The 25,918-nt window shown below is 54.6% G+C and overlaps 1 protein-coding gene across 1 annotated transcript in view; it reads right to left on the bottom strand.

Moving 5' to 3' along the window:
* Window positions 1–25,918, bottom strand: part of LOC100226816 (uncharacterized) — a 1,189,242-nt gene that overhangs the window by 249,432 nt on the left and 913,892 nt on the right. Inside the window, 1 exon segment of the mRNA XM_072919754.1 lies at window positions 22,018–22,541. Within this exon segment, the coding sequence (XP_072775855.1) occupies window positions 22,018–22,541 (524 nt within the window).

The raw sequence follows: 25,918 nt of genomic DNA on the forward strand, positions 1-25,918 counted from the left end.
GAGTTGTGATGTTTGGGGAGTTTTTGATCTGTATCTTGAAGTTTGTGGGATTTTGGGGCTAAATCTTGGTGTTTTGGAGTTGCTTACAGACACAAGATTCCCAGTGACTTCCTGAGATGAACTTGGGCAAGGAGGAACCTCCAGCCCAAGGTGCTCTCCTCTTGTTTTTTTCCCCAAACCAGGATTTTTCATTCCCTGGGTGTGCCTGGATGGAGGAGGAGGAAATGCCCCGGAGATGCTGCAGGAGGAGGAGCTGCAAACCCAGCCCAGGGAGCTACGGGGAGGAAAGAGCCCCCCTGAGCCAGGAAGGCGGGCGGAGATCCAGCCGGAGCTCGGAGCTGGTGGAGAAGCCTCATGGCAGGGAGAAGCCCCACAAGTGCTTGGAATGTGGGAAGGGTTTCAGCCGGAGCTCCAACCTGATCCGGCACCAGAGGATCCACACAGGAGAGAGGCCCTACGAGTGTGGGGAGTGTGGGAAGAGGTTTCGGACCAGCTCCGATCTCCTCGTACATGAGCGGATTCACACAGAGGAGAGGCCCTTCCGCTGCCCCGACTGCGGGAAGGGCTTCAAGCGGAACTCCCACCTCACCGTGCACCGGCACATCCACACCGGGGAGAGGCCCTACGAGTGTGGGAAGTGTGGGAAGGGTTTCAGACACATGTCTGGCCTGATCGAGCACCAGGTGATCCACACTGGGGAATGGCCCTATGAGTGTTTGGAATGTGGGAAGAGCTTTGGGCGGAGCTCATACCTGAGAACACACCAGCGCATCCACACTGGGGAGAGGCCCTACGAGTGTCCCGAGTGTGGGAAGAGGTTTCAGAGAAGCTCCCATCTCCTCGTACATGAGCGGAGTCACACAGAGGAGAGGCCCTTCCTCTGCTCTGACTGCGGGAAGGGCTTCAACCGCAACTCCCACCTCACCGTGCACCGGCGTATCCACACCGGGGAGAGGCCCTACGAGTGTGGGAAGTGTGGGAAGAGCTTCTCACAGAGCTCAGCCTTGACCAAACACCAACGGAGGCACCAGTAAGGGAAGCCCTGTGAGTGCCTGAGTGAGGGAAGAGCTTGGAGTGAGGGAAGAGAGTGAGGGAAGAGAGTGAGGGAAGAGCTTGGAGTGAAGGAAGAGAGTGAGAGAAGAGCTTGGAGTGAGGGAAGAGAGTGAGGGAAGAGCTTGGAGTGAGGGAAGAGCTTGGAGTGAGGGAAGAGAGTGAGGGAAGAGCTTGGAGTGAGTGAAGAGAGTGAGGGAAGAGCTTGGTGTGCTCCATGTCCCCCATGGGAGGATTTGGGCTGGATGATCCCCAGTGACCCCTGTGGGGCAGAGCCCTGCTGATCCGTGGTCCTGGTGATCCATGCTGGATGTGGGAAAGGTGTTGGCTTCTCCTTGTGCTGCTGCGATTTGGGGGGGTTCCCATGGATGGGGGATGGGAGGTGAGTGGGGGGTCCTGGTGCACTGGCGGGGGGGCCTCATAGCTTGGGGGTTCCCAGCCATTTGGGGGGCTTGGTGAAGGGGGGAAGCAGTGAATGGGGGGGTCCCAGTAAATTGGGGGGGACCCTGATGATAACAGTGGGCCTTGGGAGATAACAGTGGGGGGAAAGGACCAAACCCTAAGGGACTCCCCTAGTGCTGGTGAACCCCCTGTGCCCCCCCAGCCCTTGGGGTCCCCCACAGTCCCTGCACTGTTCCTGGGGGTCCCGCGGCTCTGGGGGGGTCAAAGCAGAGGGGATGGAACCTCCGTCATGGATGGGGGGCACAAAGGGGGTCCGGGCCCAGTGCTCGGCGGGGTCGGTGCACGAGGGGGCCCGGTCCCTGTCCCGGTGCACGGGGGTGGCGCTGCCTGGGGGGTCCCAGTGCTTGTGGGGTTCCCAGGGTTCGAGGGGGGTCCGGTCCCTATCCCGGTGCTTGGTGAGGGGGGGGCAGTGCCCGGGGGGCTCCCACTGCTCGGTAATTGGGGGTGTCAGAATCCAGGACATCCCTCTGGCTGCCCTGGATGGCTCGAGACCCTGGCAGGAGCCTCGGAGACCTTGGCATGGTGTCAAGAACACCGGTGGCTTTGGTTTTAGCCCCTGGAGAAAATTGCCAACTATGTATGGGGAATTACAAGGCACAAGGGTTTGAGTAGTGTGGTAGGTGAATTAACACGGGGTGGAAAAGTAGAATTTTAACATTTTAAAATAAGGGGTTCAATGGGACAAGGTGGAGGGATCTGGGTGTGTCCTGACCTTCTTCTCCTTCTTTTTGCCCTCCATGTCTTGCTGTGATGGTGACACTTTTCTGTTGGTTGAAGGTAGAGACACACTGTCCAACATAAATGATAGATATTGGCACGTTATTGTAAACACAGTACAGGTAGTTTTTAGTGTAGAAGGCAAACAGCGCCCTGAGGGCAGGGAGACTGCCACAGACCGACCTGCTAGACAGAGCTCAGCAGAGCGGACAAAGCTGTTAGAGAAAAGGGAAAATAAACGGCCCTGAGAAGCAAAGCTCCGCATCTCGACTCCTTCTCTGCCCATGCGGGCTGGGAGAAAAGGACTTTTCACAATCTCGGGGCCATCTCGACCACCAGAAAACCGAGAGGGGGTCTCCACTCGTCCCAGTGCCCGGTGAGGGGGGGTCAGTGCTTGAGGGGGGTTTGGGGGCACTGAAGGGGGTGCGGGTGCGGTTTTTGGGGGGTCCCGGCACCACCCGGGGCAGGGTCAGTGCTCAGCAGCGGGGGCTGCCTGGGGACCCCCCCGGCCCCCAAATCACAGCCGGGTCTCCTGGAAGGCACTGAGGGGAGGCTCGTTCACCCCCCCGCCCCCACCAGCGTCGCCACACGCCTTCCCAAAGTGTCCCCAAGTGCTCCCAAAGTGCCCTCAGAATGTCCCCGAGTCTCTGCCGAGGTGACAGCGGCCTGATGACGGCCCAGTGGTGATGTTGCTCTGTGCACAGCAGCCTCGGGATGTCCTCCATGGCTCTTTAGCAACGCTCGGCCACTGCACAGCCACCGTGGCCAGGAGAGGGACAGAAGAAGAGGGTGTTGATGTCCCCAAGTGTCCCCAGCAGGTGACGCATGGCCAGGCGGGCAGTGGCCTCCCACAGCTGCTCAGCCTCGGCCGCTGTGGCCACCTATGCCGCACGGAAATCAGGGGACACCTCCATTGTCCCCTGCAGGGCAGCCTCGATGTCCCTGAGCCGGCGCTGCAGCTCCTGGGGGAAGGCGGTGGCTTTGTCACACGCGGCCACCAAGTCCCCCAGCAGCCCCAGGTACAGCTCCAGCCTCTGTCCCCTCCCGGTGGCCGCATCCCTGCAGGCGTCGCGGAGCTCGGTGGCCGCCTTGGCCAGCTGGGCCCAGCTGTCCATGAGCCTGTCCAGCACACGCCTGGCGCTGGCCAGGGCTCTCACACAGGCCCAGGTGGTCCCTGGGGTGTCCCCGAGGTTGGCCAGGCTCCAGCCCAGGGAGGGGACAGGGCGGTGGCCCAGGGAGGGGACACGGTAGTGACGCAGGGCGTCCTGGAGGTGAAAGATCAAGGTCCCCACAGCCACCCGCAGGAACTCTGGGGACATGGCCAGCAGCACGTCCCTGTGCGGCCTGGCCACGGTGGCCATCAGTTCTCTCAGGGTGGCCACCAGCTCGCCCAGTGTGGCCACCATGGCCACCATCGCCTCCAGCAGCTGGTGGGGGGACAGCTGGGGAGGGGACAGGAGAGGTGTCAGGGGCCTGGTGGCACTTGTGGCCTTCTACAGTGGCCCTTGTGCCCTCCTGTGGTCCCGTTTGTCCCCTCCCTGGAGGGCTCTGCTGTCCCCTCTGTCTCTTTTGTCACCCCCTCATCCCCCACATTCCCCCCCTGTCCCCTCCTGCCACCCTCGGTCCCCTCCAGCCCCCTGCCACCCCTGTGTTCTGCTGTCCCTTCTGCCACCCCTCTGTGCCTTCTGCCACCCCTCTGTCCCCTCTGCCACCCCCGTGTCCCCCCTGTCTCCTCCCGCCCCCCCGCCGGGATTGTCGCACCTCGCGGGGCTCCATGGCCGCTGGGGACACTCCGGGGAGGGGACACGGCCGGGGACAGTTGGGGACACGCGGGAACATGGCAGGGCCGGAGAGGGGGAAGAGGAAGAGGTGACGTCATCGCCCCGGCCCCGCCCCACCTTTGGCCGCTTTTGGGGGGTCCTGAGGAGATTTTGAGGAGGTCCTAGGTGAGCTTTGGGGGGTCCCAGGTGAGGGTTTGGGGTGTCCCAGGTGAGGTTTGGGGGGTCCCAGGTGAAGGTTGAGGGGTCCCAGGTGAGAATTCCCAAGGATTTGGGGTTTCCCAGCTGCCCAGGTGAGGTCTGGGGGTCCTAGGAGAAGTTTGGGCATCTCAGGTGAGAGTTTGGGGGGTTCCAGGTGAGGTTTGGGAGTCCCAGGTGAGGTTTGTGGGGTCCTGAGGAGATTTTGGAGGGGTGCAGGGGAGCTTTAGGAGGTCCCAGGTGGGGGTTCCCAGGTGAACACAGCTCGGGGGGGGCCGAGGAGGGAGGGCCTGGGGAGGTTTCGGGGTGTGTCCCATGGGTGGGGGAGGGGCGGTGAGGGAGGGTCCGGGGGAATTTGGGGGGAGCGGCAGGACGAACCCCCAGACACTGACCACGCCCTCTTTAGACCCCACCCCGTGTTTTGGCCCTGCCCCTTGCTGCTGGACACGCCTCCCGAGCGCCCCGCCCCCTCAGGTCCCGCCCCTCCCAGTTCCCAGCTCAGGGTTCTGGCCCCGCCCCCTCCTGAAGCCCCACCCCAAATGAGCCTTGGCCCCGCCCCTGGATAGATTTTTATCAATGGAAACCAAAAATCGACACAAATCGACCCAAAAATTCAAACCCAGGGGAGTGGGGGAGCAGGACCACACCTGTGATGTCACGAGGGAGGGGCCAGGTGGGATTTTGGGGGGCTCTAGGTGGGCTTTTGGGGGGTCCAAATGAGTTTGGGTAGTGCCAGATGTTCCTGGGTGGGTCCAAGTGGGTTTTGGGGGAGTCCTGGTTGGTTTTGGAGGTCCCAGGTGGATTTAGAGGGGGTTCCAGGTGAGTTTTAGCGGGATCCCAGTGAGTTCTGGGGGGCCCAGTGAGTTTGGGGGGCGAGTCCAGCTGTCCCTGGGTGGGTCCAGGTGGGTTTTAGGTGGGTCCAGGTGGTTTTGTGCAGTCCCAGGTGTTATTTGGGGGGATCCAGGTGTTCCTGGGGGGTCCTGCTGTGTTCAGGAGGCATCCAGGTGTTCCTGGAGTGTGGTAGATAGGGACAGGCGAACGGAAGATCTCAGGATGTGACGGAAAGAAAGACCCTTCCCCCTTCTCCCCGCTTCACGTTATCTATTAACCCCAGAGCATGTAACCACACCTAACCCAGTAGTTTTCCACTCCCGACTAACCCTAGGGACCCTTCAACCCCCCTCTGACGTAGCAAAGTCCCCCAAGACTATTTAAACCCATGAGATAAGATAATAAATGCTTTTGACTGTCCACCACATTGGTGTCAGCGTGTGTCGTTAGTCCGAGTAGCCCGGGTGAGGCCGGGCTGCCGTGCTGTCGCCTTGCAACCAGGTCGCCGTTGTCTCTCATGAAGGCAGCATATCTGCTGCCGAAACCCGGGAGAAGAGAAATTTGTTCGGGTAGCGGGAGTATACTTGGACAAGGACAGCGGCCACAGCTGTCAGACCGTATCTTGGCGCAGGGAGACGTCCCAGGACCCGCGAGCATCATGGACGGCATCGCCAGGGTCGTAAGTGTGAGTTATAAGCAATGGGGTATCGAGTGTAAGCTCAAAGACTTTTATCTTGCTATAGCAAGGCTGCTTGAGCTTGGGGCTATTGACCGCCCAGTGGATGTTTTACATGTGGGAATATGGGAAAAATGCACAGCCACGCTGGCCGAGGACACGAAATCCTCAGGCAGTGGCAAGAGCCTTAAAGCATGGGGCAAAGTAGAGAAAGCCCCGCGCAGAGCAATAGAAGAGCAGGAGACATGGAGCGCGGCGCTTATGTGTTTATTAGTTAGACCCGGGCTCGGGGTGGGTGCGGGAGCGCAGACCGTCCCTGAGGACGATCCGCCCGGTAGCAGAGATCCGGGGGGGCCCGGCGCGTCACCTCCTTCCCCGGATCAGAGCCCAATCCCCGCCGCGGAAGCCCCCCGAAAAACCGCGGCTTCCCCGTCTGTCCCGCCGCCACCGGTCCGCGACCCGTTGCCGAAAGTGCAGCAGCACGCGGAATGCTTTCGGCGAGGGCTGGCAGGGGAAGCCAGAGGCGCAGAAACCGCGGCTCAGGAAGAGACCCTACCCACGCCGCCACCTCACCCCTTTGAAAATGGCGCTGGCCGCCAAGGAGAGGGGCGTGAAAAGCTGGGAGCCGCGCGGTTTCAGGGACGCGCGTGCGCGGGAGAAACAGGAGGAGAGCAGCAGAGGGCAGAGAGCCAATCGGCAGCTGCGCCTGAGGCTGCTACCATTTAAGGGAGAGACCTCCCCCTGCAGGAGGCAGGGCAAGCCGGGGGGGCGGGAGCGGCGCCACCCCTGCGGGGAGGAGCGAGCTTGGAGCCGGACAAAAAGGCATCGAGCCCCGGAAGTGCGCTGGCACTTGACTTCCGACTCGGAGCCCGGCAGCAGCTCCGCCAGCTCGGAAGAGCTGCCAGGAGCCGTCTGGAACTCCGAGACGGAGAAAACAGAGCCAACGCGATTTAAAACAAAACCAAGTAAAGCTCTAAGCCGCACCGGAAGACAACTACGATTTGAACCAGCCCAGTTTACCGACTGGGGAGAAATAAAAATAGCCTGTGCTGAATGGTCCCCAGCGGCTGCCATACAAGCCTTCTCGGTGAGGCTCACCGGCCCGGAGGGGAACCAACAAAGGGTATATACCCCGATAAACCCAAAAGATGTACAGTCAATTGTCAAAGCCATTGCAGAAAAAGGAATCAATTCGGCCTGTGGTAGGTAAGGGACAGGTGAACGGAAGATCACGGGATGTGACGGAAAGATAGACCCCTCCCCTTCTCCCTTGCCCCACGTTATCTATTAACCCCTGAAGCCCCAGAAGCATGTAGCCACACCTGCCCTGGTAACTTTCCACTCCCGACTAACCCCTGAGACCCCCCCAACCCCCTCTCTGACGTAGCAAAGACCCCCAAGACTATTTAAACCCACGAGATGAGATAATAAACGCTTTCGATCGTCCACCACATTGGTGCCAGCGTCTTTATCGATAGCCCGAGCGGCCTGGAGAGGCTAGGCCGCCGTGCTGCCTCACCTGAACCAGGTCCCTCGTTGCCCTTTATAAAGGCAACATACTGGTGCCGAAACCCGGGAAAAAAGAGTGAAAAAAAAAAGGAAAAATTCCCCCGGCGGACGGGATACACCTGGACGGGAGCAGCGGCCGGAACGGTCAAACCGTATCTTGGCGAGGGGAGACGTCCCCGGGACCCGCGAGCGTCATAGGCAGCGTCGCATGGGTCGTGAGTATGATTTGTGAGCAATGGAGTATCGAATTTAAGCTCAAGGACTTTTATCTTGCTATAGCAAGGCTGCTTGAGCCTGAGGCAACCGAATGCTCAGTGGATGCCATGCATCCGGAAATATGGGAACAGTGTACAGCCTCGCTGGCCGGGGAATCGAAATCCTCAGGCAGTGGCAAGAGCGTTACGGCACGGGGCAAGGTAGAAAAAACCCCGCGCAAGGCAATAGAAAAGCAAGAGACGCGGAGTGCAGCGCGTACGTGTTTATTAGTTAGACCCGGGCTCGGGACGGGGGCGGAAGCGCAGACCGTCCCTGGGGACAGTCCGCCCGGGAACGGAGACCCGGGGGGGCACAGCGTGACACCCCCTTCCCCGGATCAGAGCCCAGCCCGGCCCCGCCGCGGAGCTGAGCCCAGCCCGGCACAGGGGAGCGCTGCTGCCGGAGCCCAAAGCGGCGCGTTCCGAGCGGCGCAGCCCCGCTCCCGCCGGGACCCGGACCCGGCCGCGGCTCCGCGCCGCTTCCCCGCCAGCGCTCCGAGCGGAGCGGCGCCAAACCCTGCCGCGGAAAAACCCCAAAAAACCCCCGCCACAAAACCGCGGCTTCCTCCGTCCCGCCGCCGCTGACGGTCCGCGATCCGTTGTCAGAGATGCAGCGGCGCGCGGAGCGCTTCTGGCAGGAGCTGACAGGAGAAGCCAAAGTCGCGGAAGCCGCGGCTCAGGAAGAAGCCCCGGCCGCGTGGCCGCCCCAGCCCTTTGAAAATGGCGCCGGGTGCCATAGAGGGGGGCGGGGCGCGGGTAATCTCGGCGTGAAAACTCAAAAACCGCGCGATTTCAAGGGCGCGCGTGCGCGGGAGAAAGAGGCGGAGAGCGGCAGAGGGTAGAGAGCCAATCAGCGGCCGCGCCGGGCGCCGCCACCATATAAGGGAGAAACCACCCCCCGCGGGGGGCGCGGCGAGCCGGGGGGGCGGGAGCGGCGCCACCCCCACGGGGAGGAGCGAGCTCGGGGCCGGGCAAAACGGCGCGGAGCCCCGGAAGTGCCCTGGCATTTGACTTCCGGCGCAGAGCCTGGCGACAGCTCTACCGGCTCGGAGGAGCCGGCGGAGGCTGACCAGGACCCCAAAACAAAAGATACGAAACCAGCACAGTTTAAAACAAAACCAAATAGAGTTCTAAGCCGCACCGAAAAGCGGTCACATTACCCCTTGGAGCTGCGGGAGAGAAGGGCGTTTCGCCAAGGAATGCGGATCCCGGCCCCCGGACACACCGGGGGCGGGGGGGGGGGGGGAGCGCGCGGGCGAACCCAGCCTCCCTGCACCGCAAATAACGGCGCGCGTGCCGCAGAGTCAGCAAGAGACGCCCCGATACGGGACCCCCGGGTGGCCCTAGCCATGAAAGTGGGGAGAAAGCCCCCGGGGATGTGTGGGACGTGCTGCCTCTGTGGCAGTCAGGACCCCCACGTGGTGAAACTATGAGAGCCACTGCTGCACACCCACTGCTGCCAGCCGAACCTGACCCTCAAAACAAAACTAATGAGAGGCTGTGAGTTCTGTTTGCAGGACACGCTGGTGAACCATCCCAGTGACACACACACCCCTGCTCCAGAAGGAGATGACAGACCACCAAACTGCCAGACAACACCTGAGAATCCCACGGTGGTGAGATCCGAACATACACAGTGTCTTTTTTCATGCAATTTTGCTGTTTAGAGGCTTGTGGCCAAGAAAACAAGCTAGCCCAAGCCACTACCCTCATCAGCTACTTAAGTGGGTCGTGCAACATCTATTAAGTAACAAGGTGCTCAAAAAAGTCACCATAATAAATACCCCATCCTTCGTGTTCCACATAGCCAGCCTGTTTAGAAGCTACCTTACTAACCCTAAATGAAACCAAATCAAACCTAACTAACCCCTATTAGTTTTGCTATGATGCTAAACCCACTTTTCTGCGAAGGCATTGCTTTAAATACCCCCTTCAGTTACTCCACAGCCAGTACCCCCCACCAGTGCAAGTAAGACACTCCCCGCAGAAAAATCACCCTGAGTCAAACCACAGGACAGGGCAGATGTTCTAGCAATGCAACCTTAGCAAAGCAGAAAGACAACTTCTGCACTAAAGTTGTCAAGCCTGACAGAAAAACCAACAAGTGAATAACCCCACCTGCATCTGGGCTGTGAGTTTGCCAGTGATCCAGAATAAATCCTTATATGTTCCTTGCCAAGTTTAATAACTCTATCGATTTCTGTGTTCAAGTTCTAATTGTTTCTAAGGTCCTACATCACTCAGACGAAAAGACATACCATCTTCTCAAAGAACCTAACAGACTCCACAAAAAGGAAATCATCACAAGTATAACCATCGCAATGCTGCTTAGCCTAGGAGCAGCTGGCACAGCCACGGGTATCTCAGCCATCGCAACCCAACAGCACGGACTCTCTCAGCTGCAAATGACCATCGACGAAGACCTGCAGAAGATCAAGAAAATCACCTCCTACCTAGAGAAATCAGTCTCTTCGCTTTCAGAAGTAGTTTTAAAAAATCTACCCAGATCTACTAAACCACCCTTTCCTTAACAAGTTGCAAGTTTGTACCTCACTCCAGTGCCTATACCTACGACTACCTCATTTTGTATGTGATAAGGAGGGGGGAGATGTGGTAGGTAAGGGACAGGCGAGCGGAAGATCACGGGGTGTGACGGAAAGATAGACCCCTCCCCCTCTCCCTCTCCCCCACGCTATCTATTGACCCCAGGAGCCTCAGAAGAATGCAGCCACACCTGCCCTGGTAAATTTCCACTACCCGACTAACTTCTGAGACCCCCAACCCCCCTCTGACGTAGCAAAAACCCCCAAAACTATTTAAACCCACGAGATAGGATAATAAACGCTTTTCAACCGTCTGCCACATTGGTGTATGCGTCTGTTGATTAGCCCGAGCAGCCCGGCCGAGACCAGGCTGCCATGCTGCCATCTGAACCAGGTCCCTGGTTGTCCTTTATAAAGGCAACAGACCCCAGGCAGATATTCAATCATTTCCCCTTGGAATTGATCTCGCGAATTCCTTACCCTGGGAATTCTCCACCTAGTGCAGGGTGGAGATAAGGGATGCACATTTAAAGCAGTCTGTGGCCAGAATCCTGTCTCTGGTGCAATCTCTCCCCCAGGAAGCTGGGCTGGCACAGAGCCTGCCTTAGCACTTTGCTGTTGCCAACATCCAAGCAGGACATTGGCTCCTGCCTAAGGAGTGCAGAGCAGCACCACTGGTGGCCAAGTGGCGTGGCCCGTGCCAAGTGGCCCCGAGGCCAGAAACAGCCGCCAGCACAGCTGAGCACGGGGGGACCCCTCAGCCTCGGCTCCAGGTCTCTGCAGCCCCGGAGATTTGCACTTCCCGCCTGCAGCAGGAGGATGGGAGGCCCCACTGAGCTGCACTGAAGGCAGCGCAGCAGCAGCCAGGGCTCCACAGCGGGGCAAGGCCCTGGGCCTGCCCACACATCCTCTGCTGAAATCCTCGGCCTGGCCACCCTCCTTTGGCAGCTCCAGCCACCGGGGACAGCCCTTGCTGCCACTGCTGCAGCTTCAGCGCTCTCTGGGCCTGCCCTGCCACAGCTGCTGGGCAAGAGCACGGGACAATTCCACTCTGGCTCTCACTTACACTCACACACTGCCCTGCCTGCCATGGCATTGATGCAAAATACACCAGCTCATAGACTTTAACATTGTTAACCTTTCATTTCTCTACTCAGGCTTGCTTTGCCTTGGCCCCGGGGAAAGAAATGTTAAAGAATTTTTTAAGGGATGTTACACCACCCAATGGAGGTGAGTTTAACACCTCAACACACTGGGAATGGCCCAAAAGATACCCACAAAGATAACACCCAGCAGCAAAACATCAACCCCAGCAGCAAACAGCAACCAACACCTACCCCAGACACTGCCAGGGCTGCAGACACCTGGTCTGCAAAAGGCTGAGAAAGAAATCCAGCACTTCCCACCTCATCAACAGCTGAAGCAAAGAAATCTGCACAACTACAGAACATTAAACCAGTGGATTTAGATTGCTTTAGACTGTATTAAGTTAGGGAAAAATCAAGTAAAACCCACGTGTCATGGAACGATTTTCTCTGCACACCCGGGCTATGTGGGCATGGAATGATTTTTGTTGCACATCCTGGCCAGAATCAAGAAATGCCTTTACTCTAACAAAAAAAATATTGGTGGAGTTTTTCTTTTTCCTGCAGCTTCAGTGCAAAGTATATAGGATGAGAATATTTTTTAAAATAATCCTACCTCTATATCGCTGGTTAGGTTTGGTCAGGGATGTGAGAATGGGTTTTTACTCTGAGAAGAATGAGAAAAAAATTAATGGCCTTGGAACTTTTTTGTGTGTTCTTGTTTCACTTTTAGCGATGCCAAAATTTTGGTCAGGGTTTTTTGACATTCACATTTAGGCTGCATTTTGCAAAACTAGAAGAGATTTAAAGGTGCCCTTTTAACTCATAAACATTAAACAGAGGATTTGAAGGGGAAAAAAACCCAGCAGGTTTTAGGGGGGCACATGTGAGGCTGCTAAAGGCTGCTCTGGAAGAGAAGCTGCATTCCAGGCACCCAGGAGAGGAGCATTAGAAATGCAAATTAACACTGCTGGGGCAGAGTGGGGACAATGTACCTGGCTCTTCTTGCCTGGGGCAGGAATTGGCTGATTCCCTCTGCCCCTCACACCAAGCTCTGCCTGCTTGCACAGATGGAATCTGCATGGCTGAAGGCAGAGCCCATGGTGAGGATCTGACGCTGAAACAGAAATGGCTGAGGCTGCAAAGGGAAACAGCAAATGGAGAATGTTGTGAAAACTTCACTAAAATAAGGGGGGGATCATCCCCCTGCCCACTCCAACATCTACTGCCACTGTCTGTGCTGTACAGGGTGTATCAGAGCACTGGGGCTTTTGCTAGAACAAGTTCAGGGAAATTAGTTGGAATTCAAGTATTTGATGATGTATTTAGAAAAATGCGGTCAATTGATGCAGCCCCAGCTTGAGGGAGCACCCAGAAATGGGGAAAAGATGAAGAGCCACCAGAACAAATCCTACAACACCACAGACCAGCCCCTGGGAATCCAAACCAATTCATATCAGGAAGCAGAGAACCCATTTATCATTTCAATGGCATCATTAGATTAAAAGCTGCCCACAAAAGAAGAAGCACCCAGACAGCTCCAGCTCCTGACCTTCCTGCTGATCAATCCACTGAAAGAGGAACACAACATTTCACCAGGGGATGGGATCAGATTATCTGTGAGAAAAAAAAAAGGAAGTTTGTGCAAACCTAAATGGCTCAAACTGCTGTGGGCAAAGAGATGACAAGGAAAAAGTGCTGAGAAAGATAACAAAGGAAAAAGGAGAGCAGTTTATGTATTGGTCCAAACATAAAAAGGATGGGAATGGGACACGCTTTCGTGGCTCCCCGGCACACCAGGGGTTAAACGAATGCTGCTTCTCCTCTTCTGTGCTGCAGCAACTCTCATCTTTTTACCATGCTCCACACCTTGGCAGTGCAGCTCATCCAGCAGCTGAGCCAGGGGATGCAGGTGGCAGCCAGGCCTCCTGATCCACAAAGGGCCACAAAAGGACAGGGAATGAGGGCACCGAGAATAATCCCAAAACCAAAGAGGACCCGGGAAGAACAAAACAGAGTCAAGGAGTGAATCTGCCTGGAGATAGGGCCAGGCACTGGTAGATAAGGAAGTAACGGGGGAAACCATCAGTTCCAATAAATTTCACAAATTGACCCAGACAATTTCTCAAAGTCCCGCAAAACTCCCGAACTTCGAGGAGAAGAACAAAGGCTTAAGAGATCCAGGAATATCGGCTGGTATACAAAAGGAGGGTGCATATTAACGAGGACAGGCAGCAGGCACATCGGGAAGTCTGAACCTTCCAAGGACCTCAGCCCGTGGGCAAAGGCAGAGGGAGATGCGGCCGGGAAAATGAGGATAAAAAGGAGGCTGCGGACTACAACCATGGCAGAGAGCGCACGGCAAATGCCCCACGGCCTCTCCCCCTGCTCGGCAATAAAGTCACTTTTACAGGACTCCTCGCTCTCCTCCGGCCACAGAAACCTCCGGCGACGGGAATTTCCCCGCACGCTCCCGGCCGCGGGGCAGCCCCCTCGGTCCTACCCACAGCAGCAGGTCCGAGCCAGCGTTGCTCCGGCAGCGGCTCCTGCCCAGGCCCCGGCGGGAAGGAGACCGCGGGCAGCCGCTCCCGCCGCGCCCTCAGCCCGGGGCCAGCACGGGCCGGACACGGCACCACCGACCCGCCGCAGCCCCCTGCCGCCCCCTCCGCCCGCAGCCAGCCCCGAGCCCCCGCAGAACCCAGCGCGGCTCCCACCTGCGCCGGGGCCGCCTCCGAGCTCCGCCGACGCCGCCTCACCGCGCTCCGGCCGCTGCCGCCGCTCCCGGGCCCGCACAGACGCTCCCGGCGCCAATGGCGCCGCTGCCCGCCCACGGCCGCCCTCAGCCCGCCGCCGGGGCCGTGCTGCGCCCCGCTCCCACCAATCAGCGCGCCGCAACCACGACTGACGGCACCAGCGGCCAATGGCAGCGAGCTGGGGGCGGGCTCTGCGCACGGCCCAGACTCGCCCCGCGCTCTCAGGGCCCCCCGCGCTGCGTGAGGGCAAAGCCGGAGATGAGCAACAGCCCCGGCACGGGCCCGGGCCCGAGGCGGGATTGAGCTGCCCACACAAACAAACTTCTCCGCACCTCCCGCCACGGCTTTCCCGGCCCTGCGCCTTCCGTGCCTCCGGCTCTGCGGGAAGCCCGGGAGCCTCCCTTCTCCTGCCCCTCATTAGTGCATCGGTGCTTCGCTTTGATTGCCCCCAAAAAGGGAAACCTGCCCAAAGCCCTGTGGGTGAGCGGGGGAGGGGAGAGATTTCTGGCAGAAAACTCCAAAGACTCAGAGCAGGATGAGGAGAAGTCAGTGCAGAGCCTTAAATGCAGCTTTCCCCACGGCTCCCTGCTCCCAGCTGCACCTCCTCCCCCGGCAGGGCAGGAGACAGGGAATGGGGCCGTGCTCAGCTCATCCCCCGCGGCTTCTCCCTCTGCTCAGGGACAGGAGTCGTTCCCTGCTGCACCCTGCGCTCTCTCCCAGCCGAGACTTCTCCAGGAACTTCTCCGAGCCGAGTCCATCCCCTGGGGCACAGCCCCTCCAAGTGCTGCAGCGTGGGTCACTGTGCCACGGGCTCGGTCCTGCCAGGCCAGGCTGCTCCAGCGGGGCCCCTCTGCCCACGGGGTCACAGCCTCCTCTCAGGCATCCCCGAGCTCCAGCCTGGCTCCTGCAGGGGCTGCAGGGGGATCTCTGCATCCCCACGGACCCGCAGGGGGATCTCTGCATCCCCATGGAGCTGCAGGGGGATCTCTGCATCCCCATGGACCTGCAGGGGGATCTCTGCATCTCCACGGACCTGCGGGGGGATCTCTGCATCTCCACGGACCTGCAGGGAGATCTGTGCAGCCCCATTATAATATAAATTATGGAATAATTCGTGATTATGTAAAATATACATTAAGTCAGTTGTGCTAGTAGAAAAAGATTCTTAAAGTTTTAAAAGACCTGAAGACCCAGCCGGGAAAGACTGGAAACCACAGATGACAGAGAAAGAAAGACCTAATTTACAATTGAAAACACGGGGCTCCCTGCAGAGATGGGCACTTTCCGGGGATACTCCACCAGACGCCCAAGGTGAAAAATGCACATATGTTAGTTTGAATAGTAGTGCTGTATTAACATTTTAATCGTACTGTAAATGTAGTTGTGTAGTTAAATTGAAGCTTTAGTAGTTAAAATAGAAACTATGTATCTGGGTTTTCTTTTAAGGAATGACATACTCGCTTTGACATAACCATCACAGAACACCTAAATCTTCCAAAGAAGAGGAATTTATGGTTTTCTTGTCAGAAGAATCTAATTTCTTCAGGCCTTGCTCAGACTCGAAGAGGCCATGGGGATTAAAGGAAATAGTTGGCATATAACAGACAGAGTTTCTTGTTTTAAATAGAATGTATGCATAACCATGAAGGATATATGAATATGCAATAGTGTAGTTTTAAGGGTGATTCCTTTGTTCACAAGGTATGCTTGTTGTGGCCTAAGTGCCCCAGAGCATCTGGACATCCTTAATTCTTTGCTTTTTATTGTCTTGTAATTGTCCTATCTCTAAATTTTATTACTCTAATTCTATTACTATTTTAATAACCATGTTTTTATTATTAAAAATTTAACAGCCAAGTGATTGGCGTTTTTCACAATTATGGTAGCAAAGGATGGTTTTTAACACCTCTCTGCTGGGGCCTTGGGAGAGTCAGGGTGAGGAAGACGGGTCCTGCCCTATTTAGGCAGCCTCGCTCTGTTCCCCTGGTGTGTGACCAGACACAGGTTATGATCTATGGGCAAAAGGAGACAATAAAACAAAGAAAAGGGAAAGCATTCCCTAAAACCACAGTAATTAGCCCCAAGACTAAAGTGTACACGAAGATCCAAGACCCAAGGACAAAGGATAGGTGAGTATTTGTTGGGATGGGGCGGATAAGGGGGGAATGAATGTGTGTGACAGAAGCTGCTGGGTATCCCAGACTTGCCAAGTGATTGCTGTAGTCTCTCATGCTGCTTTTCGTCTTTTTCATGTGAAAAACAGCCAGTAAAGAGACCAAGTGAGTGATAAAAAAGAGAGAATCCCTCCCAGAGAAACTGGGACTGGATCTTAGGAAGAAGAGGAACCCCGTGGAGTGCCGGATTGAGGGATAAGAGTGCCCAAGAGCATCCAGGATTCAAACCTGCTGGGTTGAGGGATTAACATTCCAACAGCACTCAGGGTGTAGATACGTAATGTAGACTAATTGAAAGTAAAAAGTATCTTCTTGTTGTATGTGAGAGTTAGTGAAAAATAAAAGTGAGTAAATGTAGATGAATGGTAGTATATGTAATGTAGATTGTTTTTTATGAGCTTTTCTTTATCTCCTTGGAGAGAGTGTTAGAGTGTTTCCTGGCAGTCGAAAAGAGAGTATTGCAGAGAAAAATTCCTCACTTGCTGTCCTCCCCCTGCCCTCAACTCTATTCATATTTTGTCCATTCCCTCTTCAAAATACAGATTTGTAAAACTCATGCTCTGTGTCCTCAGATGCCCTTCCCAAATCAAACCTTGGCTTCCTTGCAAATTGCATTGCACTAACTAGCATTGCCTTAAATTTGTTTTGGTGCAGGCAGGGTCACTTTGGAAGTAAGTTGTTGTTTACTTTGTTCCTGCAACCTTTTCAAACTTGTGAATGGAAAAATTGTGATAGCAAAATAAGTCTTTATTTTTGCACTGTCAGCTGTGAGTGGCTGGTAGCCTTGGTGAAGGGTGCCATGATTTACACTCCTGCAGAACACGCATAAAAAAGGTAATTTACTTTGTAAGGAAGTTGAAAAAGGGGGGAGAGGTGATTGGCAGACTCACCTCTCCAGGATGTCGGATTAATGTTAGAAAGTGGACTGATATTGGAATGTGGCTGCTGAAATGTGAAGAGAGAAAAAGAAAGAGAAAGAGATAGAAAGGGAGAGAGAGAGAGAAAGAGAGCGAAGGGGAGAGCGAAATACACCCCCAAGGTCCCCTCAGCCACAGCTATCTGTAAGTTCTCCCCCATTCCTGCTAGGCAGAGTGACAACAAGGAGGGGGGGAAGTGGGGAAGGACAGAGTTAAACCCAAGGCTGTGAACAGGATCACCAGTAGAGATAAGATCAAGGCAGAGATTGTGACTCTCACAAAGTGGTTTATTGTCTTAAGCAAGATTTCTTTTTTCTTTCTGATTGCTGTTGTTAAGAAGAGAAGGCTTTTGTTCTGAAGACTAAAAGCCTGTAAGACTAAAACAGTTAAATGTTACCCAAAAAGTAAAAGGCAAGAGATGTATCACATCTCATGTTAAAATTGGCCTGGTCTTTTTTATTTAACTAATTATAGCTCACAGGAAGAAGAATTGGTCTCTGCAGCTTAACACAGCTGGATACAAGAAGAAGTGGCTGTAGAAAAAGAGTTTAGTTAAACTCAGAAAGTTTTAAAGAAAACTAATGGTAAAAGTTAATGCAGTATTGTTTTTCTTTTAACAGTGTGCTATTAAGAAATCCTTTCCAGGTACCACTGAAGCAGCAATCCAAACCACGGAAAGAGGGTGAATTCATGCCAGCAAAACCAAAGGACTTGTGAAGAAACTTGAGGAATGGACTATCACATCTAAACTGGGTGATACCAAATTGAATTCCAACCAGGACTGGGTGGTAATGGTTTGGGAAGACCCAAATGATCCAAGGCAGGTACAAAGAATAACACCTCACTGAGAAATAAGGCAAAGCTTGCATCACTGGTTCTAAGCCCGGCCTGAATAAACCCTGAGACGCCTCCGACACCTCCTTGGCAGAGGAACACTGCCACTTCAAACAGGAGGATCAGGAGTGTTTCAGTCAAAGAGTTCTTATAGCCTGGCCTCAGCCTGTGGCTTGTGCAGGGAAGAAGGGAAATTGCCATCAGTACTGTACTGTATATTTTATGTGATTCATCCTCATATTGGACATGGCAGCTGGGTTATAAGTGAATGTTTAAATTATGAGAATAATTGTCATTGTAGTTCACAAAATCTGTGTTCTCGTTGCAAGAAGTATCGAGTACTGAATCAATCCCCTATACAGAAAGAACTCAAAAACTGAAGTAATAACTTTGTTTTGTGGATGGGAATTATCAGTGCCTGTGGACTGAGAGATACCTGAGGAACGGTGGGAAACCACAGTTAAGGAGTGTCGAAAAGGACTTGCCTAAAAAAATGAGTAAAAAGGAGTGACAAGGGAAACAGAGGGCAAGCCTGGACTGAGCACTGTGCTCACCACCGAGAAGATCACACGTACCTGCTGTGGGAAGCAACCCCATAGGCAGGGGAGGTGGGGGTATAAGCCATGCCAGACCTCTGTCATTCCTGTTTCTGTCTCTCATTTGTTGTCTTTTCCCTTCTGAGATACCAGCAAGATCGTGTCCCAAATGCTACAGAAAGTATTACATGGAAAGGAACCAAAGTTCCTTTTTGTTACACACACCCATGTCAACAGCCACAGACCCACCCAAACTGAGTACCTGCAGGCAAAATGGGGGAAAATATTGGATTACAAGGAACTAAGGAAAAAGTAGTAATACTTGGGGCATGGAATGTCCAAAAGGAGAGAGATGGATTTGTTTTACATTTGATCTTAGAGATATAGTCCAAGATTCGGTAAAGAGACAATTTGTAAAAAAAAAAAAAAAAAAAGGGAAAACCAGCACAGCAGTCTAGCTCTGTATTAACCCCAAATTATATACTGCATCGCATTACAGGACTCCAAGCAGTTATAGAGGAGATAACAAACAAAGCTGCTCAGGCACTGGAATTAATATTGAGTCAGCAAAGCCAAACTATAACTGCAGTGTTCTAAAATAGGTTGGCTTTACGCTATTTATTGGCTAAAGAATGGGGTGTACAGATTGTTGAAAATAGATGGCAATGAGGGCGTCGTCCTGGAAAAAACAAAGGATATCAGAAAAAAATTATGACCCTGGTATCAGTCTAAAAACAACCGAACAGAAAATAATGTTAAAAACTAACAGGTGGGGTAATGTATTGAGAAAGGGATGGTGGAAGAAATTAGGATTCTTCCTTTTATGTGTTACAAGTGTTTTGATATTTCTTCTTTGTTTAATCCCATGTTTTATTTGATTACCAACAGAGTCCAAAGAATGCAAGAGGATAAGAAATATTGCTCAAGCCAAATGATTTATAAAGAATAAGAGGAGAGATTGTGACAAAAGCATATTTATGATTGGCTTTTTGCAAGTGTTACAATGAATATTATATGCGTCATGTTAGAAAGTTTATGCTGTTCCATAGGATCTCAATTCCATATAATCCCAGTCCAGTTTGTCCTAGTCCATAGGATCCCAGTTCCATATTTGATCCCAATCTCTAGTTGTTCCCTGTCCCTATTTGATCCCAGTCCCTATTTGATCCCAGTCCCTCTTTTATCCCAGACTATATTTGATCCCAGTCCGTATTTGATCCCAGTCCCTAGTTGATCCCAGTCCCTATTTTATCCCTGACTATATTTGATCCCTGTCCATATTTGATCCCAGTCCCTATTTTATCCCAGACTATATTTGATCCCAGTCCATATTTGATCCCAGTCCCTATTTTATCCCAGTCCGTATTTGATCCCAGTCCATATTTGATCCCAGTCCCTATTTTATCCCAGACTATATTTGATCCCAGTCCGTATTTGATCCCAGTCCCTAGTTGATCCCAGTCCATACTGCGAGGACGCTGGACTCCAGGACGGTTTGGGTGGATGGAGACTAGAGATCTCTGGAGGCTGCCCTTAGAATATCTGGTTTATTAGAGAGGGTGAAAGGCCCTGCTTGGAGTCACCAGACCTGACCCGTGGCAGGCCCGAGGGCATGGGGGAAGGGAGAGGCAAGGGGTAGAGGGAGATAAGAGAGGATCCCAAGAGGATGTTCCAGGAGAGGGGCAGTTCCAAGAGAAGGGAAGTTCCAAGAGAGCGTCTGGCTCCTCAGGGACTCCTTGTCAGGGGCTTCAAGGTGGGCTGGAACAAGACTTGGGCCAATGGGGTCACAGACTCCTGATGCTTCAGGGGAGGGTTACAGGTGTGGGATGAACCATACATTGGGGTGAGATCCAACAGTCCATTTGACCCTTGGACCTACCTATAGGTAAGGGCATTGTTCAACCAGAAGGGGGGATTGTCTTCATCCTGGCTGTACGACTGTGTTCTACTTGTGCAGTAACTACGGTTTGGTATGTCACAACTTGTTACCATCTCAGTCTCTGTATTTTCTAAACCTTTTGCCAGGCAGTCATATTTATAAGGCTTTCCTATTTGAGCCTCCCCAAGACATATGATCCCAGTCCATATGATCCCAGTCCATATCTGATCCCAGTCCCAATTTTATCCCAGTCTATATTTGATCCCAGTCCATATGATCCCAGTCCATATCTGACCCCAGTCCCAATTTTATCCCAGTCTATATTTGATCCCAGTCCATAGGATCCCAATCCACATCTGATCCCAGTCTCTATTTGAACACAGTCCGTAGTTGATCCAGGTCTCCAGCTGATCCAAGTCCATATGATCTCAGTCCCAATTTGATCCCAGTCTGTAGGATCCCAGTCCCTATTTTATCCGAGTCCCTTGTTGATACCAGTCCATAGGATCCCAGTCCATATTTGATCCTTGTCCATATTTGATCCCAGTTCAGTTCATTCCAGTCTGTAGGGCCCCAGTCCCTAATTTATCCCAGTCCTTAGCTGATGCTAGACCACAGGATCTCAGTGCATATTTGATCCCAATCTCTAGTTGATCCCAGTCTATATGACCCTGCACACATTCCAGAGGTCTGGAATTTCAGCTCCCAGCCAGGAAAAGACATTCCCTTTGCCCTCGAAGGCAAAGCTCTTGAGAAGGGGCTGAAAGCCAAGTGGAGCAAAATCCTACAGAGACATTTCACTGCTGGCCTCCATAACTTCAGCTCCTGAACTAAGAATTAAAATAATAATTGGGAAATAAAATAATTAAAAAATCAGGGGTGGGTCATTGGGGGCAGAGGGGGCAATTAAATTAGAGGAGGATTCAATTAAATCAGGGAAGGATCTTTGGTGGTCCCTAAAGAAATTAAATTGGGGGAGGGTCTTTGGAGGTCCCCTGGGTCAAGGGAGACACAGAGAGAGAAACAGAACAGGTAAAGAGAGGTGGAAGGGAAAGGAGGACACAAACACAATCAGCTGAGAAGGTGGTGCCCTGAAAAACAGAACTGCCACGGACTGGAGATGAACGGCAAAGAAATCAGTAAGTCTGAAAGTTTTATTTGCTATCAAATACATCCCAGCCACCCAGCCCCACACAATCCCTATCCCACCGCTCCAAGTTGGGATACCACTTCTCCCAATCTCCTCCCAAACCCATCTCACCCTGGCAGCTGTGGATTCGAGTGAGTTTGGTGTGGGATTAAGTTTTTTTGTGGTAAGAACAAGCAATTTGAGGTGGGATTGAGCATCTGTGGGTTAAAATTCAGATGTTTTCAGTGGGATGTGAGTGGTTTTGAGGTGAAAGATCAATCCCTCTTGGCTTTTGGAGTGCAGAGAGATTGAGAAGAGAAAAAAATGAAGGCCAACACAAAAGGAGAAGAAGCCAGGTGTGTTCCCAACATGGATGACAGGGAATGTGGGTCACCAGGGCTGTGCCCAATGTGGGTCCTCCAGTTGGGGATGGAGTTTAGCTCTTCTCGCACTCGGGGCACTCACAGGGCTTCCCTTACCGGTGCCTCCGTTGGTGTTTGGTCAAGTGAGAGCTCTGTGAGAATCTCTTCCCACACCGGGGACACTCGTAGGGCCTCTCCCCAGTGTGGATGCGGCGATGCTGGATGAGGGTGGAGTTCTGCCTGAATCCTTTCCCGCAGTCGGGGCAGCGGAAGGGCCTCTCCTCTGTATGAACCGGATAGTGCTTGAGGAGATGGGAGGTGGTCTGAAACCTCTTCCCACACTCAGAACACTCGTAGGGCCTCTCCCCAGTGTGGGTCCTCTGGTGCTTGATCAGGTTGGAGCTCTGGCTGAAGCTCTTCCCACACTCCCCACACTCGTAGGGCCTCTCCCCGGTGTGGATGCGGCGATGCTGGATGAGGGTGGAGTTCTGCCTGAATCCTTTCCCGCAATCGGGGCAGCAGAAGGGCCTCTCCTCTCTGTGAACCCAATAGTGCTGGAGGAGATGGGAGCTGGTCTGAAACCGCTTCCCACACTTGGAACACTCGTAGGGCCGTTCCCCAGTGTGGATCCTCTGGTGCTCGATCAGGTGGGAGCTGTGGCTGAAGCTCTTCCCACACTTCCCACACTCGTAGGGCCTCTCCCCAGTGTGGATCCTCTGGTGCACGATCAGGTGGGAGCTGTGGCTGAAGCTCTTCCCACACTCCCCACACTTGTAGGGCCTCTCCCCAGTGTGGATCCTCTGGTGCACGATCAGGTCAGAGCTCCACCTGAAGCCCTTCCCACAGTCCGAGCACTTGTGGGGCTTCTCCCCATCATGGAGCTGCTCAGGGACCCCCAGCTCCGAGCTCTGGCTCCATCTCCGGCCGCCTCCCCGGCCCAGGGTGGGTCTTTCCCCCTCAGATCCCCGCGATCTGCGTTTGCAGCCCCTCCTCGTGCGGGATCTCCGGGGCTTTTCCTCCCTGTCGGGTTCCTGCGCCCTGGAGCCGCTCAAAACGGCCTCTTCCACCAGGTTCTGCCGCGGGGATTTGTCCTCCCTGCTCTCCATCCTCAGCTCCTGCTCTGCGGGAGGAAGGACAAGGAGAGGCTCTTCCTCTTCCTCCCAGCCTCCCAAGGGCTGGGAATGGGAAATCCTGGTTTGGGGAAAAAAAGGGATGAGCACGTTGAGTTGGAAGCTCCCTCTGTCCCAGTCCATCTCTACAAGTCCCTGGCAACGTGGGCTCCATAAAAACCTCCTAAACACCGAGATCCAGCCCTGAAAAAGCCTCCCAGGAGTTCCTCGTCCCTGCTCCCTCCCCTTTGCTGTTCGGGGCTTTCCCCTGTCCCAGCTGCTGGGGTCACACTTGGATTGGGGGTCCCCCTTCTCCTCGCTGCCCGCCCTCCCCAGGCTGCCGGGAGTCCCAGCAATCCCAAAAGCTCCCCCCTCTTGGCTCTTCCCATTCAGGGGTGCCGGGGCTGTTTGGGCTCCCGGGCTCCCTTCTCCCCTTCTTCCCTGCTCTGGGCTGCAGGGGCTCCAAGGAGTCCCCCCAAGGGGCCTTTTCCGCTCAGCTTTGCAGTTCTTCCTTCTCCAAACATCTCCCCAAAAAACCCGACCCAGGCACCCCCCAGGAGACCTGGCCCAAGCACCCCCTCCCCGCTCACCTGCGGGATGGGGGGCGATGATCCCACAGGTGGGGGCTGCGAATTCAGGCAGGGCTGACCGCGCGCTTCTCTCTGCTCTGCTCCATCCGCCTTTCAACCTCCTCTTCCTCTTCCTGATGCCCCTCCTCTTCCATCCCCCCTCCTCCTCCTCCTCTTCCTCCTCCCTAAGCCCACCTCCCGCTCCTCCTCCATCCCTGCCCTTCTCTCCCTGCCCTTTTCCTTCCCCCTCCTCCTGCTCTCTAACCCCACTGCCTTCTGCTTCCTCATCCCTCATCTTCCATCGCTCCTCCTCCTCCTCCTGTGTCCCATCCCCTCCTGCCTGTCCTCCTTTATCCCTTCCCTTCCATACCCCCTCCTCCTCCTCCTCCTCCTCCTGCCCCTCGCTATCCCCACCTCCTTCTCCTCTTCCATCCCTCCCCTTCCATACCCCCTCCTCCTCCTCCTCCCCATCCCCACCTCCCGCTCCTCCTTCATCCCTGCCCTTCCCTCCCTCCTCCTCCTCCCCCAGCAGCAGTGACACCCTCGGTTCCCGTTCCCGCAGCCCCGGCAGCCCGCGGCAGGAGCGGGGATGGAGCCGGGACAGGTCGGGATGGGCAGCGCGGGGCTCTCGGCTGCTCCCAGCCGCTGTTCTAGGGGGGAACCCGGCCCGGGCCAAAGGAGAGGCAAACTGGGGAAACTGGGGGCTGCACATCCAAACTGGGGCTGCCTGGGGACCCTGCCTGGGCACTGCCGGCCCTTGGGGCTCCTCTCAGGAGATCAGGAGGGGGGAAGGCAGAGAGGGCTCGGGGATGCCAGGAGTGGCAGCACTGGGAAGGACTGGTTTGTACTGGGATTGTACTGGAATCATACTGGGAGCAGCTGGGCCCATGCCAGGGCAGACTGCAGTCACCCCGAGGGAGACTGGGATCGTACTGGGATCATACTGACACAGAGTAGGAGCCTACGGGGGCCAACTGAGACCATGCTGGGGGCAAATGGGATATACTGGGAGTGACTGGGAGCATGATGAGGGTGACTGGGAGCAGCTGTGAGCAACTGGGATCATGCTAGGAGCAACTGGGAGGAACTGGGAGTCACTGGGTGCCTGCTGGGGATGACTGGAAACGACTGGGCTTATACTGGGATCATGCTGGAGGTGACTGGGATCATACTGGCAGTGAGTGCCACGACACTGAGGCTGACTGGGAGCAGTTGTGAGCAAATGGGATCGCGCTGGAAGGAACTGGGAGTGAGTGGGAATATGCTGGAAGGAATTGAGGGACACTGTGAGAGACTGGGAGGGACAGTGAGGGTGAAAGGGGCAACTGGAACCATGTGGAGCACAACTGGTTCATATTGGCACTGACTGGGAGCACACTGGCGTCATCTCTGGATCATACTGGGAGGGACTGGACTAATACTGGGAGTGTCTGAGAGTGACTGGGAACACACCATGCACAGCATCCCTGTACTGGGGGTGACTGGGAGCAACTTGGAGCACTCTGGGAGCAAATGGCATCATACTGGGATTGACTGGGCTGATGTAGCTGGAGGCAACTGGGACCATACTGTGGTGATTGGAAGTTACTGGGATTATACTGGGACCATACTGGGAGTGCTGGCATGTGACAAGGATCATACTGGAGGTTACTGGGCTCATACTGGTGATGAAAGGAAGCAACTGGGATCCCACTTTGGGCTACTGGGAGCAACTGAGAAAAACTGGGATCATGCTGCAAGCAAACTGGAGGAATTGGGAGTGACTGGATGCAGGCTGGAGACAACTGGGACATACTGGGCATGACTGAGATCATACTGGGATAACAAGCACCTTACTGGGATCACTGGGAGTGTCTGGGAATGACCACAGAGATGCTGAAGGCAACTGGGATTTACTGGGGATGTCTGTAACCTTACTGGGGTGACTGGGAACACACTGGGAACAACGGGGACCATGCTGGGGAGAACTGAGAGTGAGTGGAAGTGAGTGGGTCTACACTGGGGACAACTGGGCATGACTGGGACCATGCTGGGAGCAACTGGGATCATATGGGGAGTGATGGGGTTGATACAAGGGACAACTGGGAGCAACTGGGATCACACTGGGGAGAACAGGAAGCAACTGAAAGCATGCTGGGGGCAACTGGGATCCTACTGGATCTTACTTGGAGCAATTGGGATCAGGCTGGAAGCAATTGAGGACAACTGGAGTGACTGGGAACATGCTGGGAGCAACTGGGATACACTGGGAGAGACTGAAACCACAGTGGGGGTAAATGGGAGCAACTGGAACCACAGTGGATGATAATGGGAGCAGCTGTGCCCATGCTGGATTCATACTGGGATCCTACTGGAACTGGCTGGCATCATACTGGGAATGACTGGAAGTGTGCTGGCTGTGACTGGAACCATGCTGGAGGTGACTGGGAGCAACTGGGCCCACACTGGGAGTGACAGGGAGTCATTCTGGGCAGGGCTGGAATCATACTGGGAGTGACTGGAACCATACTGGGGGGGACTGGGTGCAGCTGGGATCATCTTGGGAGCCACTGG

This window comes from Taeniopygia guttata, chromosome 30, assembly GCF_048771995.1.
Source record: "Taeniopygia guttata chromosome 30, bTaeGut7.mat, whole genome shotgun sequence".
NCBI classification, from domain to species: domain Eukaryota; kingdom Metazoa; phylum Chordata; class Aves; order Passeriformes; family Estrildidae; genus Taeniopygia; species Taeniopygia guttata.